The following is a 14,603-nucleotide window of genomic DNA, read 5'->3' as shown; positions in this document are numbered from 1 at the left end:
ATTAATCGCTAATGTTTAGACGGGCCCCTGGGTAAATTCGGGCCCGACAAGAGAAATTAACACACTCGAAAATTGGTCTCTCTAAGACTACCCTGGGCATAATAAAAAAGATTTAGTTAACATTTTCGAGAGTGAGCATGTAGATTGGTACGCAAGCATTTCTAGCCTGGTGGGGTGGGGGGTGTCTAAGAAAAATCACTTAGCTCAAGGACCCATGGGTCTTGAATCAACTTTCTACTTTAGAAAGGGACTTGCCGTTTCTAAAATAAACGATAAACGGCAGTTACAGATGTAAACAAGGTATCTAAACGGGAATTGAAGTTCCCAAAAATTGACGAAATGCCACAATTACTTTGCATTCAGGGGATATGAAGTTTATTTTGGTGCCCTGATTGGTGTCATCAATCAATGTCAAGTTTGGACGGGCCCCCGGGTAACCTCTGGGGTCCTACTAAAAAAAAAGGGCTGTCATGTTTTTCGACACTTGCTGACGAAAATAATGATCTGCATTTATGTATGTGTGTGTGTGTGTGTGGGGGGGGCTCCAAGACTGCCCTGGGTTTGGGTCAACTTTCTACTTTGGTAAGAGCAAACGGCGCACGTGCCCAGGGTCCCTTCTGTACTTTAGGCACAGTCCACATGCCTTCTTTGGCTGAAAGACTATTTATAAGGGGGGCCCCCTGTTTGTGTTGGGATAAATAAAATAATCTAGATTTCTATTACGGTGGGGACGGGGGGGGGGGGGTCCCAAGACTGCCCCGGGCAGATATCAACTTGTAATGGGACTTACCGTTTCGTTTTCTTGCTTGAGTGTCTGTATTTGCTTGTCTTTCGCAGTGTTTTGTTCTTCCATGCGTTTGAGAAGTTCCAACTGCAGTAGGCACATGTCGTAAAGTTGACGTTTCTCGCCGTCCCATTCCTTGGACGGGGCGGCACTCATGATGATGCTGTGGACCTTGGACGACTTGTCTCCGCAGTTCGCGTAGATGTGGTCAGTCTCGCAGGGCAGATTCATGATGCGGACATTGCTGGTCGCGGTCTCCTGGACGATCTTGCTGCACAGATCGGCCGACGATTTGGTGCACGAGATGTGATCGTGATAGGCCGCGGCCAAATTCACTTGCTGCCGCACCATCATGCTCTCCTGCTGGTGATGATCATGATCATGGTGATGATGGTGGTAATCTGCTGTTGTCGTCGTCGTCGTCGTCGCCGCCGCTGCGTTGTTGTTGACGACTTGTTCGTCGGAGCCGTTCAAGATGGGCGCAGTTTTCGACGACGACGTCATTTTTCTCCTGTGGAAGGATTGTCGGCTTTCGTGTTTGTTGTTGTTACGATCCGACTCCACCACTCCTGATTTCATAGTATCGCTTGTCATCAATATTCATAAAAGGTTCATTCAAAACTTGCGATTGACAATGATCGGCATGATGATTGCGAACGGGGGGGAAAAAAATAATAATAAAAGCCTTTACCTTGCTTGCGATGCACAGTACCGCAGCAGGGGTAAACACGAGAAAAATAGATGATCGGCCATATGCAATCTGTGACGTCAGGAGGAGTCGCTATCGTTGATTGGTCAGTTTGGCGCGCCGTCAAGTGAAGAAATTTTCTCGTCCGATTTTTTTTCTTTCATTTATTTTTTTTTATAACCGTCATCGAATTAAAATTTTTTTTTTTTTCAAATTATAATTTTTTTTGAAATTATTTTTTTTTTAACGTGAAAAAATTTAATTTTTTTTTTATGTGAAAAATTTTATTTTCGATGAAAAAAGTTAAAACGGAGGGGGAAAAAAAACCAAACTTTTGTCAAAGCTCGTGAGGGGAATGGGGAATTTTTTTTGTCCCTTTTTTTATTTATAAAGGGATTATACAAAGACTTCGGTATAACGTCGGTACGGTCTACAACGTCAGTTTTGGCTATAATCAGGGCCATCGCCAAGTTGGCGGCTTTTTTATTTTTTTGAAAAATGAAATAAAAAATTAATTAAAAAGAAATAATTATTTCTTATTGATTAAAAATTTTGGAATTTCAAATTTTTTTTTTCATTTTTTTTTAAATAAATAAATAAATAAATAAATAAATAAATATATATATATTATATTATTAGGATATATAATATATAATTAGGATCGGCAGAGGCACATTTATGGTTTTGCTGCCCATGGGCTACACGAATTTTGCCGCACTTCTCCCATTCCAGTCTAATTTTCTTGAGCACTCTTTCCTCGAATTCGCCACCCTGTGCTATAAGCTTTCCTTATTCTCTCCCCCCCCACCCCCAGCCCATTCTTGCAAGTACACCTGTGTTAAAGTCACTATTTCTCAGTCATTCACATCTCACATCATGGTTGCACACTGTTTTGGTCACTGACATATTTTCACACGCTCTAGGTCACTCACTGCCCAGATCTCTCGCACTGCAGGCCACTCGTTTAGTCATTCACATGCTTGCTCACCTTGTTCACTCACGTGCTTGCAAACTCTAGGTCATACACAGTGCCGTCTTATCGCATGGGCTCACCCGGGCACGGCCCGGAGGGCCTCAGAAAAACGGGTAGTTGAATTTTTTGAGAATTTTCCCGCTAGGGTCTCAGAAAAATCACTTGGCCCTGGGGCCTATTATGCTCTTAAGATGGCCCTGGCCATACAAGTCCCTGTAGCACACCGATATAAAACGACGTAGAGATTTCGATACCGTTTGACGTCGTTACCGATATCGTCCGACGTAGAAATGGCGTACATTTGTCGACGTAGTTCGACATAGAGAAATTTGGATTATTTCAAAAGAGAGTAATGATACAAGATATTCTCATTCGAAACGAAATGCTGTAAAGGTGAGAGTAAAACTATTTTAGAGAAAAGAAAAGAAGGTATTTTAACGTTCATTGAGTGAATGCATTTTTACTACATCGTTCGATAACGGAGACGTTAAAATTTCCGACCTCTTTCCGACATTCGATATTTATTCGACATTTTGACGTCGTACCGATATCGGTATGATATTCTAACGATATTGTTGTGCTACCGGTGTTCTCAATCCACGACCTGCGGGCCAATTGTGGCCCTCTGATTCATCTGATGTAGCCCACTACTTAAACCTAATTTTTTAAAAGTTAACCAAGCAACACATTATCAGATCACTTATGATAATGTGTATCACTTGATAAAAAACATTGTACTAGTTTCCTTGGCGGCTCAGTGCTCAAATTTGTCTCCCTGAGCCATAGTTTGCTAAGCTCTTCTGTAAATACGCCAATGAATGTGGGGCTTGAGTATTATGCTGCCCGAGGCGAGAAAAGCTTTGCGGTCCTCTACCCTGACCTAGTGAGTTGCGCTGGAAGTGTGTGTGTACTTAACAGTTTAAGTGTGCATCTAGTGTTGCGTCTGATTCTTCAGTGCTGCCATCTATACTTCAGAAGGAAAGTAAAGTGTAATGATTGAATATTTGAACAGTTTGCTCTTTGTGGCGAGACATTTTTTTAATGGGGAGGTGCACTCGCATTCGCGCGTTGAAGTTGGGAACCACAGAAAACCAACTTCAGCTGACCACTACTGTGGCGTCGGTAGGGTTCGAACCCAGGACCTCGCGATGCGAGTCCGTCACTATGACCACTCGACCACCACAGCGGCTAGGGTCCCTACTGCAAGATATGGCGACCATGAGTCCCCGTGCTGTGGATGGGACTCGGGTTTAGATGGCCCTGGTTGTCACGTTAAATACACGTAAATTCTGCAATCGAAAGAATCTTGATTTCTAGTGGATAAAAATTTCCAATAATGTGCCTTTCTTTGTTACTTTTGTCCATAACCTATGAACGGGTAAAATTACAATTTTATCAGTAAAGATGTGCTTCCTGGTAAATATTAAAAATAAGTGTGCGGGGCCTTCAGTATGTATACTGTATACATTGGCGTACGCAAAGGAGGGTTTTGGGGTTCTAAGCCCCCTTGAGCAAAGATTATAGTGTTACATTGCAGGAAAAAATGTAAACCCCCCTCAGAAGGAACAAAAATCTGAACCCCCCCTCGAGAAAATTCTGCGTACGTCTATGACTGTATATGTATTATAATGCATGTAACACCTCATTGAACTAGAACTGCTGCTGCTGCGACCTATGAAATAAAAAATACAACTGTTGTGATTCTTCGATTGAAATTCAGATGGCCGGTTTTTGATTAATGCGCCGCATAGTCAATGTGGCATGATATTAATAAATATTTTTTTGAGCAATAATATCAGTTCAATTGTCACGATTGCTTCAAAATTTTAACGGATGCTGTTTGCAACATTAATGACGATGATAATATCTACACGTTATTTGGATACTTTTTCCTAGTTGGAAGCATGCCTCTAGGATCAACGGTTCACTACTAAAATGCGGTAAGGGGGTAATTGAGTTCTCATCCTAAATATACGTATATTAAATGTTAGAAACATCATTGAACTAGAACTACTGCTGTCACCTATGAAGTAAAAATACAACTGTTGTGATTCTTGAGAAGACCAGTTTTTGATTGATGCACTGCGTAGAAAAAAATCAACATAATATGATATTAATAAATATTTTCTTAACAATAATATTAGTGCAATTGTCACGTTTGCTTGGAAATTTTAACAGCTACTGTTTGCGTGCGGTAAATTAACATTAGTACTATGAACAAAAGTGAAACTTTATTCAACATATAAGTTTTACGCATTTTACTGATGTTAGTTTACCGCACACAAATAGCAACTGTTAAAAGTTTTAAACAAACTTGAAAATTCAACAAATATTATTGCTTATAAAATATTTATCAATATCATACTATGTTCATTTTTTCTACGCAGCGCATTAATCTAAAACTGGTCTTCCACAATAGTTGTATTTTTTATTTCTTAGGTGACAGCAGTAGTTCTAATTCAATGATGTTTCTTACATTTAATATACGTATATTTAGGATGAGAACTCTCAATTCCCTGTTGCCGCATTTCACTGGTGAACCGTTGATTCTAGAGTCATACTTCCAACTAGAAAAAGTATCCAAATTCCGTGTTGTGCTCAGGTACGTCATTCATTTTGCAAGGGGTTGAATAGTTATCAAAATAAAAAAACATTTTTTATACGAGCACCCTGTCCTCAAATACCCAATTAGAAACTTGTTACCCTGTGTCTCTCTTCGATGAGGAAAAAAAAAATCACCTTTCTGAGTGCAATATTCGCAGAGATATTTTAATTCAAAAATCGAAGGAAAGTTGGGGGAAAAACAGCGAAAACTAACGCACAAACTCTTCTTTCCCTTATTTATGCTGTTCTTTCAGTTTGCTGATTTTTGACTTGGGGCGAGGGGGGGGGGACCTTTGATCTGTGGGTTCCCTGTCTTAGAAAGAATTTTATAAGATATTGCTTTATTTTAAGAAGTCAAAAAGTAATTTGATAAAAGTATTTTTGTTCCGTTTTGCGGCCCCTGAAATTTAGCGACCCGGTGCGTCTGCACCTTTCGCACCTGCCCAAGTCCGGCCCTGAGTATAAAAGTTCAAGGGAAGAAAAAAAATGTTGTCAAATTTCGTTTTGACAACGTGAGCGAATGAAATTTTTGCCTGTTTCATTTTACATGGTCGGCCTAAGGAGGACACGCAACTTGGGTAAGCAGCGTGACTCCCACTCCCAACAAGGGTGGGGCTGACAGGGCTTCAGCCGGTACTGTTCCTCAAGAAAGTTAGCCCCAAAAATAGGGCCGCATTTACAGAGGGGGGGGGGGAGGAGCTAAGCGGACTCAAGGCGATAAGTTCAGAGGTACGGCAAAGTTTTGGAGGAATGAAAATGTAAAAAAATTACAATAGGATAGGAGAAAAGCGGCAAAACCACAAATCCGCTTCTGTCTAGAGATCGAGGGACTGGTCAGTAAGCAATAACAAGAGTGATCTAGAGTGTGCAAGCATGTGAGTGACCTAGAGAATGTGCAAGCATGTGAGTGACCTAGAGAGCGTGCAAGCATGTGAGTGACCTAGAGAGCGTGAAAAAGTACATGTGAGTGACCTAGAGAGCGTGCAAAAGTACATGTGAGTGACCTAGAGAGCGTGCAAAAGTACATGTGAGTGACCTAGAGAGCGTGCAAAAGTACATGTGAGTGACCTAGAGAGCGTGCAAAAGTACATGTGAGTGACCTTGTGCCGTCTTAACGCAACGCATGGACACTACCCGAGCACGTTCCAGGGGCTTAAAGAGAAGAAGGGGGTGGGTGTCACAAAAATAATATCTGGCTGAAAATTTCCAGAGTAAGCATGTAAATTTGCCAGGTAGGGCCTCAGAAAAACTACTCGTCCCCCCCCCCCCTCCACGATGCTCTTAGGACGTCCCTGGAGTGACACAAGAGTGTCCTAAATAGTGTGCAAGCATGTGAGCGAACAAAAGAGTAATGAAGTGAATATGCAAGCATGTGTGACGTCATTACACATTACATTAAGTCTTTATGAGTCTGAATTATTTCACCTTAAATTTTAACTATTCTAACTACCTCAGTATGATATGGTGCGGTAGCCCGCGAGCTTCACGGGAAGTTCGAATTCGACCCGCAATATCTGTGAAAGGTTGAAAACTCCTGATTTAGATTTTAGGAGAGAACAAACACTTTGATGTCAAAATTTATGATAGCATACCGTTCAGAATACCATAAATTGTTACTATATTTTTGATCATCAAATAATAGTAATGCTACAACAACCTTTTTTTAGCGGAGCCGCCCTTAGTGGTGTGTGACAGGTGCTGTTTCAATTGGTTCCGCGTTTTTTTTATGGGGGTGGGGGAGTGCATTTACGTTAACAATAATTCCCTTCATAAATTTTGAATTTTCATCAATTCTGTAAATATTTATTTCCATCAGTTCTGTAAATCTCAATTTTCTTCAATTCTGAAAACCTGCATTACCATCCATTCTAGAAATCTGCATTTTCATCAATTCTGGAAAAATCTGCATTTTCATCAATTCTGGAATTCTTTCTTTCATAAATTATGAATTTCATTTCATCCAGAAAGAAAAATTCTAGAATCATTTCTTTTTATAAATTCGGAATTTCCACCATATCTGGAATTGTATTTTTTTAATAACAATTCCAAATTTTTTAATAACATTTTTAATAAATTCTGAATTTTCATCAAATCTGGAATTCTGAACTTCTAATTCTGCAATTCTAAACTTTCATCAATTCTAGGATACTAAAAATTTTCATCAATTCTGGAACTATTTCTTGCATTTATTTAGAATTTTCATGTCTTTCATTTTCTGAATACTCTATTTTCGATTCCCCTTTTTGACAGAAGTAAAAAAATCGGGGCTAAGGGCGCCCCCACTATTATTTTTACCCCGGGCCCCACGTCTGGTAAGGGCGGCCTTCTTTTTTTAGGAAAGTCATAGCGTAGAAATAGAATGGATTAAGGTGTTTGGTGAATTTTGGCGATTTTATTTTTCCACAAAAAGTCGGCTTTCGTATGAATCATTGAAAGAGATGAAAATCTCATTAAACGTCTCTCGTTTTTTCATCGTCGGGGCAAAAAAAAAAAGATATATAAAGAAAGCCATCATTGAAAGCAAAACAAATAAAACACGAAATTTCTTCGACTCTCGAAGCAACGAGAGCTTTTCATTATTACATGTACCGTAATCTGCCCTCTTTTCATTTCTTTTTCCTGTCTCTTAACTCATTTATTCATTTACGTTGCTTTTTTTTTTTCATGTGACGCTACAGATTTTTTCGGCTCTTGTATCAAATTGATTTTAAAAAATGTGAAAAAAAAAACCGACATCTACAATTTCTTGTATACAGTGGAACCTCCCCTAGCGGACACTCCTCGTCAACGAGTCTGATCCCTGGTCCTTATAGGACTTTAATGTATTTTACTCCCCGTTAGTGGATACACTCAGGACCGTCTTAAGATTATCATGGGCCTCCGGGCCTGAGGCCCTACCAAACAAATTCTCGAAAATTTCGACCAGATCTAATTTTTGTGAGGCCCCTCTCTTCGTTTGAGACCCCCCGGGCCGTGCTAGGATGGGCGCATACCCATGGCCTCCACAAGATGTGGGCTGATAAGGCTCCAGCTCAGGTGCCCGGGAGGATTTTCACCATTTTTTTGCTTTTTCACGCTATAAATTCATCATAAAGGGGCCCGTGAAAGTGTGGTCGGGGGGGGGGGCTTCGCAAAAGATCCCAGCCTAGGGGGCCCTGCTCTAGGATGTGGAGGCCATGCCTATACCTTAAGACGGCACTGGATACACTCGTTAGCGGATGGTAAAATCAGGCATACTCTAATTTTTTTTTCTACAAACTTTTACTTTTTGGTTATAAACCGGGAATTTATCATATTCAGCTAAGATTATGTTTAATCCCAAGCTCGTCTTTGCAACTATGATAAATTGCCAATTAATTACTTGATTAATTGTACGTAACTATGCGTCCGGGATGGTGGTTTTAGTTTGCTGTGTGTGAAGAAAGCCAACATTACAAGACTGATAGTGTTATGAATGTTTTTATCTTCTTCACGCTTGCAGTATTTTAATTTAAGTTTCATTGCAAAATACGTGTAAAGCGCACGTTTCATGTACAGGTTGAAATAATTAATTGGTTTAATGAAGAGAAGAAAGGTTACAAATTTTTCCATATTTATCACTTTTGAGCCTCATTCGGAAATTATGCATAACCGCTGTTGAAAGTCAAACTTTCTTTAACGAGACGGTTGGTGATTATGCATAACCAGCGGTGTTTCTATCACTTTTACATTGTCTCACACACACTAATATACATTAAAATGTATAAGAGGGGGGGGGGGGAAACCAATTCCGACTGAAGAAAAATGTTTTGTAAATATGAAAGTCGTATAAACGGGGTTTCAGTCTATGTCTTACCTCCCTATTGACGGACACTCCCCCGCTAGCGGACAAAACTTTTTGATCCCATGGGTGTGTCCGTTATCAGGAGGTTCTACTGTAATGTCATATTTGAAAAAAAAAAAGGAAAGAAAAATTAACACAGTCCACACGCCACCTGATGTGATCACAACAAGACAGGAGGTTTCTGATAATATTAAGCGAATGATAACTATATCCGAAAAGAATCCCGTTTGCAAGTATGGTGACCATCCTTCCCGTTTGGTTAAACGGGATGTATGGTAATCGGGTGTTGGTAAACGGGACACTCGACTGCCAGGCTGCAGTCGAGTGGTTAGGGAACTGGCTTCTCACTGTGCAGGTCTGGGTTCGAATCCCGGTTCGGGCATGGATGTTTACCAATACTAACAAATTCCCTGGACGGATCATATTGATCCCTTGGGAATACGTGTGGATCACATTAAAAAAAAAAAATTGATAGCATTATCCGAAGTCCCTATAACTATAAACGAATTTCTTCCCATGCTATGGTATTGGTCAATTCCGTTCTTCGCAAAAGTTATAACAATACCTGTTGATAACATCAAGGCCGTAACTAGGCTGGCGCAACAAGGGCATTGTCCCTGGGCCCAAGCCGAACGGGAGCCCCACGAAAGTTTAAATTTGTTTTGCCTAATAATAAGCCTTTCAACAGGGGCCCCCCCAAGGAAAAGTCTGCCACGGGACCCCGAAAAGGCACACTGTGGCCCTGGATAACACCATCAGCGATTCGAATAAGCGGCATCGACTGTAATTATTTCCTATCATGCTAATTATCTCACTTACGATCAGGGAAGAAGTTCCGCCGAAATGCAAGGGCCCCACTTGATCAAGGCTCAGGGGCCTCGAGTGCATGGAGGGAGGGGGCTGGTGATAATGAGATTCGGTTTTATGATTTATATTAGAAAATTAAAAGCAGGTATTTTCATTAATTAAGGTCCCCAGAATATTACTTAGCCTTGCGAAGGCCCATGGTGCTGTTAAGACACCCTTGGCGCCAGAAGTGTTTCAGACATGTAGGTGCCCGGCAAACGACTCTGGGCGGCTTTAAAGAGCACCATTGGGCTCCGGGAAATGTGATGTTCTGAGGCCCAAAGCTCAAAGCGCTTGCTCTTGTTTGCTCTCGTAGATCATAAAACTTGGAGGGGGAGGGGGCACTGAACAGGAAAGGGCGCCAAATCTAGAGTAGGGGAAAAAATTTGAAGGGGAAAAAATGATGTTCTTTGCTCATTTTGAAAGTTTATGTATTTGTACTGACTTGGACTTTTGTAAGTTGGTGGGCGAACATGATTATGCCGCTTTCACCCAGGGCCGTCTCAAGAGCATCATAGGGGGCCCGGGATAAGTGATTTTTATGAGGCCCTACCTGGAAAATTCTCGAAAATTTCTCAGATTTCATTTTTGAGTCCCCCCCCCCTCCGGGCCGTACCCGGGTGAGGTCCATGGGCGGTGATACGTGGGGGGGGGGGCGTGGGCGTCAAAGGTGAAGTTGACTGATCTAATGTATATATGCATATGTGAATTGACATCATCATCATCATGCCCCCCAGAAATAATGACCGTGCCCCCCCCAGACTTCTTGGTCTATCACCGCCTATGGTGAGGCCACGTGTTAAAGACGGCAATGCTCCTGTCCCCCAAAGTACTGTGAAAGGCGATGATTTAAAAAAGGTGGGTTTTTGTTCCCGTCTAAATCTTGCCGCTGTCTAAATTTTTCCACCTAGGGTAGTTGCACCCCCTCCTCTATTTCCAGCCGTAGAGGAAATGGTACAGGGCTCCTGTACCTCCTCTAAGGTTCTAGCCCTGTGCACGAGCCAATAAATGGTTGCGACGTCACAAAAACTATTGCTTCAAGAAATCAGTTTCTATGAAGGCGGCCCCACAACGGAAAACAAAATCCAGGGCCTATACAAAGAAAATCCCGCTTGTAGGTCCAGAACTTCCGTTATGGAATTAACTTCGGTGAAAATCAGACCCAATATATTGGAGGAGGAGTCCCCGCAACTGACGGGGTGCAGGCGAATCTGGTGCCCCGGACTAGAGGGGGCGCAAATTTCACTCTTTAACCTCTCCTTCGACATTATGAGAGGGCGCCGAAATGCGTGCTTGCCCCGGCTGGCTAAGCATCTAGTTGCGGCCCTGCCTCCAGGCTGAGATCTTTAGCAAGCCCTCAAGCTAGACTTCTCACGGATCCTACTGTATTGAATTTATAGCATGAAAATAAAAATGATGGTAAGTATCCTGCGCCTACGGGGCTCGAGCGCTGTCCATGGCCTCCACATCTTGGAGCAGGACCACTAGGCTGGGATCTTATGCGGGCCACCTCGACAACTTTCACGAGAGCATCTTTATGATGAATTTATAGCGTGAAAAAGCAAAAAAATCGTGAAAATTGCCCCGGGATCCGGGGCTGGAGCCTTGTCAGCCCACCCTTGTGAAGGCCATGGCTCTGTCCACCCCACCCTTGCAGGGGGCCATGACAGGGGCGTAGCCAGAAATTTCGTTCGTGGGGGGTGACCACTTTCATTTCGGGAGGGGACCAAAGTGACAGAACAATGGATTTGGCCATCTTTTTCCCTTTTTTCTGTCATTTTCTCACATTTCGGGGGGGGGGCAGACCCCCAAGTCCCCCCCCCCTCGCTACGCCCTTGGGCCATAACAACACCTTCTTGCTCTAGAACAGCGGTTCTCACCCTTTTCTGGCTTTTCAGTGTATAATTTCTATGGCTGAGCACTTTTTAGTATATTATTTATATGGCGGTACACCCTTTAAGCCTCTTTTTTTGTTTGTTTATCAAATTTATTGATTTATTTTATTAACCTCGAGTGGCCGCGGAGCCCGTCCGCGGAGCACCGGTTGAGAACCGTTGCTCTAGAAGGTGTTGGCCATGATCAGACCACTTGGCACTTTTTTTTTGTCCGTCCCGGCAAATTTCCTTTCAGCGATAAATTTATTCTTTTCTGAACGAGGCGTGGGGAGAGAAACAAGCCAAAACACGCCAATTTGGTGTCGGAAATGCGTGGTGCGGTTATATATATAATGGAAAAATGCCCCGTACTCTTTTTTCTTTGAGTAGCCCATAAATTGAATGGAAGTCGAAACACTGTATGTTAATGAAAAGATGTCGGATTCAAAAAATTTCATCGAACTTTTACTTTGATTTTTGAAACTACATAAACCGCAAAGCAGTCGTCCTCGGTAGTATAGTGGTAAGTATCCCCGCCTGTCACGCGGGAGACCGGGGTTCGATTCCCCGCCGGGGAGAAGCAATCTTTTTTTTTCTCTTTTAGCCATTTCAGATCTAAAAAGTGCGTATGTACGAATTCAAGCTCGCAAGTCAATCTGGCCCATCAGAAATATTTTATTCAGCCCGCAAAAGCAATAAATAAAAAAAACAAACAAAAAAAAACCGTATATTTATTTCACTTAGGGGTCATTCACGTATTACGTCAGCATCGATGAGAGAGGTTGCGGATTTGCTTACTTTTTGATGACTAGTGGGCAGGAAGAAAGGGGGGGGGGGTTCGGGGTGATGCTCACAGCTCATCTACCCCCCCCCCCCTTCGCCCCATAAAAATATGATGAAATACTCTTGAATGACATCGACGTGCCAAAAACGAGAAAAAACCTTTTCCTATTTTGCGGGCAGGTGAACTAACATTCTATATCTATTGACGAGACCTCCGTAGAGCCACTTCAGGGTATCTCCGCGGATCCTTTAAGTCAGTGGTTCTCAACCTTTGGACGCCCACGGCCCGGTTGATTTCTTTTTTCGCTAGTGGAAGGCCCGGTCATACACGTGACGAATGGGAAATAAATGGGTGAAAATGAAACGGTGAACCACACACACCACTTAAGTGCTCTAGAAATGTGTTGCGGGCCACTTGAGTGCTCTGGAACTGTGCCGCGCGTCACTCAAGTGATCTGGGAATGAATGGGCAGCGGGCAAAGTTGAATGAAGATAACTTGAGTGATGTAAAGCTGCCCTGTGTGCTCTAAAACTGTGACACATGTCACTTAAGGGACCGCTTAAGTGTTCTGGAATCGTGCCGCAAGTCACTCAAGTGATCTGTGAATGTACGTCTGATCCCAGTATGCGTTAGGAGGTGAGGGGGCAGAGCTGAGGAAATTTTGATGCGAAGGGGGAAGGGGTGTTCAGAGTTTTGCTGACAAGAAGGAGGAGGTATCAAAAATTTGCTAAAAATTTGTTGACGCAATACTTGAACGGCCCCTTATTTTAAAATGCGACGTACAGGACATGAATCGATATGTACGTAATGTGTAAAAAAAATATGCCGGGGGGGAAGGGGGGGTCTTCCCATCCTTTCAATTGAAACTTTCCGTTGGTTACCAACTCCTGTAATTTAGTGAGATCTTAATACATATATCGTAATATGGGGGGGGGGGCCATTCAAGTATTACGTAAGCAGATTTTCAGCCATTTTTGACCCTTCCCCCCCCCCCCTTGTCAGCAAAACACTGACCCCCCCCCTCCGTCAGCAAAATTTCGTCAGCAGCTTAGAATATTTCATATCTTCAAAAAGGGGTGGTTGATGACGTAAGTAACCTTCAAACCCCCCCCCCCTGTCATCAAAAGTCAGCAAATCCGAAACCTTCTTCTTTCCCCCCCCCCCCCCGATGCTGACGTAATACTTGAATGACCCCTATGTCATAATACAAATGTAGAAAGAGCCAATGGGACCTCGAGTTAAACAGGGACAAAAATAATTGAAGACTTTTATTTACTCTGTGAAATAAATTTTTTTTCATTAATTCCTCTCAAAAATGTTTTTGATTGATTAAATTGATTCATTCTGAGATTAATTTCAATCTGAAATCGCTTCAAATGATTCTTTAATTATATTCGGTGATTCCTGAATTAATTTTTCCTTCTCTTGATGCAGCTTGAAATCGTCTCTTTCAGTAATTGCGCAATCACTCTTTTTGCTGATTGTGTGAAATGAATTCTATCAGAAATTACGCCCACAGCAACGCAAAATTGTAATTAGTGGTCTGACAAACTTTAGGTCTTTAATTGGTGACCCTTTTGAGTTTTCACTCAAAAATTACGATTATTGAAAAACAAAAAATAACTTTCGATATTTTTCATGCAATTGAATTAATTTGTTTTCAAAATGTTTCCGGTAAGTAAGATAATATTTTTTAGCCGTGTGTGTAAAATAACGATTCGGGCATGTATTACTTTAAGGCCACGATTGCACTATCAAAGTTTCATAAAAGTTCATTTACAAAACTTGAAAGAAACAACCAATAAGCCTATTTGGTTACATTTGCTCAAATGCAACAGACAGACGCGGTTATTGGTTGTATTTCTCAAGTTTTATAAATGAACTTTTGTAACACTTTTATAGCGTAATCCTGGCCTAAGTTAGATGCCCGACTGGGCATGTAAATTTTTGGAGATTTGTCCCGTCTCACCCACAGGGCCCACAAGTGGCGCAGTGGTAAGATGCTCGTCTTCCACTGTGAAGGTTACCATCAAGGTCCATGGGTTCGAATCCGAACGTACCGACCGTGGGGTGACCACCGATGGATGAAGTGTTCTTTTCCCACCCGATTCCACTGGTTGGAATTGACGTATGGCGATATGCATGACCGGAGTTGGTGTGCGGTAAAGTAGTCTCAACAACATCGTTACTCTCAGGCAAAGTGATAGTTTGGCTTACCCCCCTCCTC

At 42.1% G+C, this 14,603-nt stretch overlaps 1 protein-coding gene and 1 non-coding gene across 3 annotated transcripts in view; one reads left to right on the top strand and one right to left on the bottom strand.

Moving 5' to 3' along the window:
• The window catches only part of msl-1 (male-specific lethal 1), a 33,323-nt gene extending 31,722 nt beyond the window's left edge, over positions 1 to 1,601 (bottom strand). The window contains exon 1 of one of the 2 annotated variants that reach the window (XM_089240748.1): positions 791 to 1,601. In XM_089240748.1, coding sequence (XP_089096874.1) covers positions 791 to 1,378 — 588 coding nt within the window. In that variant the 5' untranslated portion in view covers positions 1,379 to 1,601. The remainder of the gene's footprint in view (positions 1 to 790) is intronic. The other variant, XM_089240747.1, reaches the window with a different exon arrangement.
• A 10,497-nt stretch (positions 1,602 to 12,098) lies between these two features.
• On the top strand, positions 12,099 to 12,170 carry TRNAD-GUC (transfer RNA aspartic acid (anticodon GUC)). Its single transcript has one exon. It is a non-coding gene; the product is annotated as a tRNA-Asp (tRNA).
• Positions 12,171 to 14,603: the final 2,433 nt, after the last annotated feature.

The sequence above is a fragment of the Pholcus phalangioides genome, unplaced genomic scaffold (assembly GCF_987345545.1).
Source record: "Pholcus phalangioides strain wild (caught in Gottingen) unplaced genomic scaffold, Ppha-v1.0 ptg000013l_1, whole genome shotgun sequence".
NCBI lineage: Eukaryota > Metazoa > Arthropoda > Arachnida > Araneae > Pholcidae > Pholcus > Pholcus phalangioides.
The sequence above is the reverse complement of the archived record's forward strand: the minus strand, read 5'-3'. Positions and strand labels throughout refer to the sequence as shown.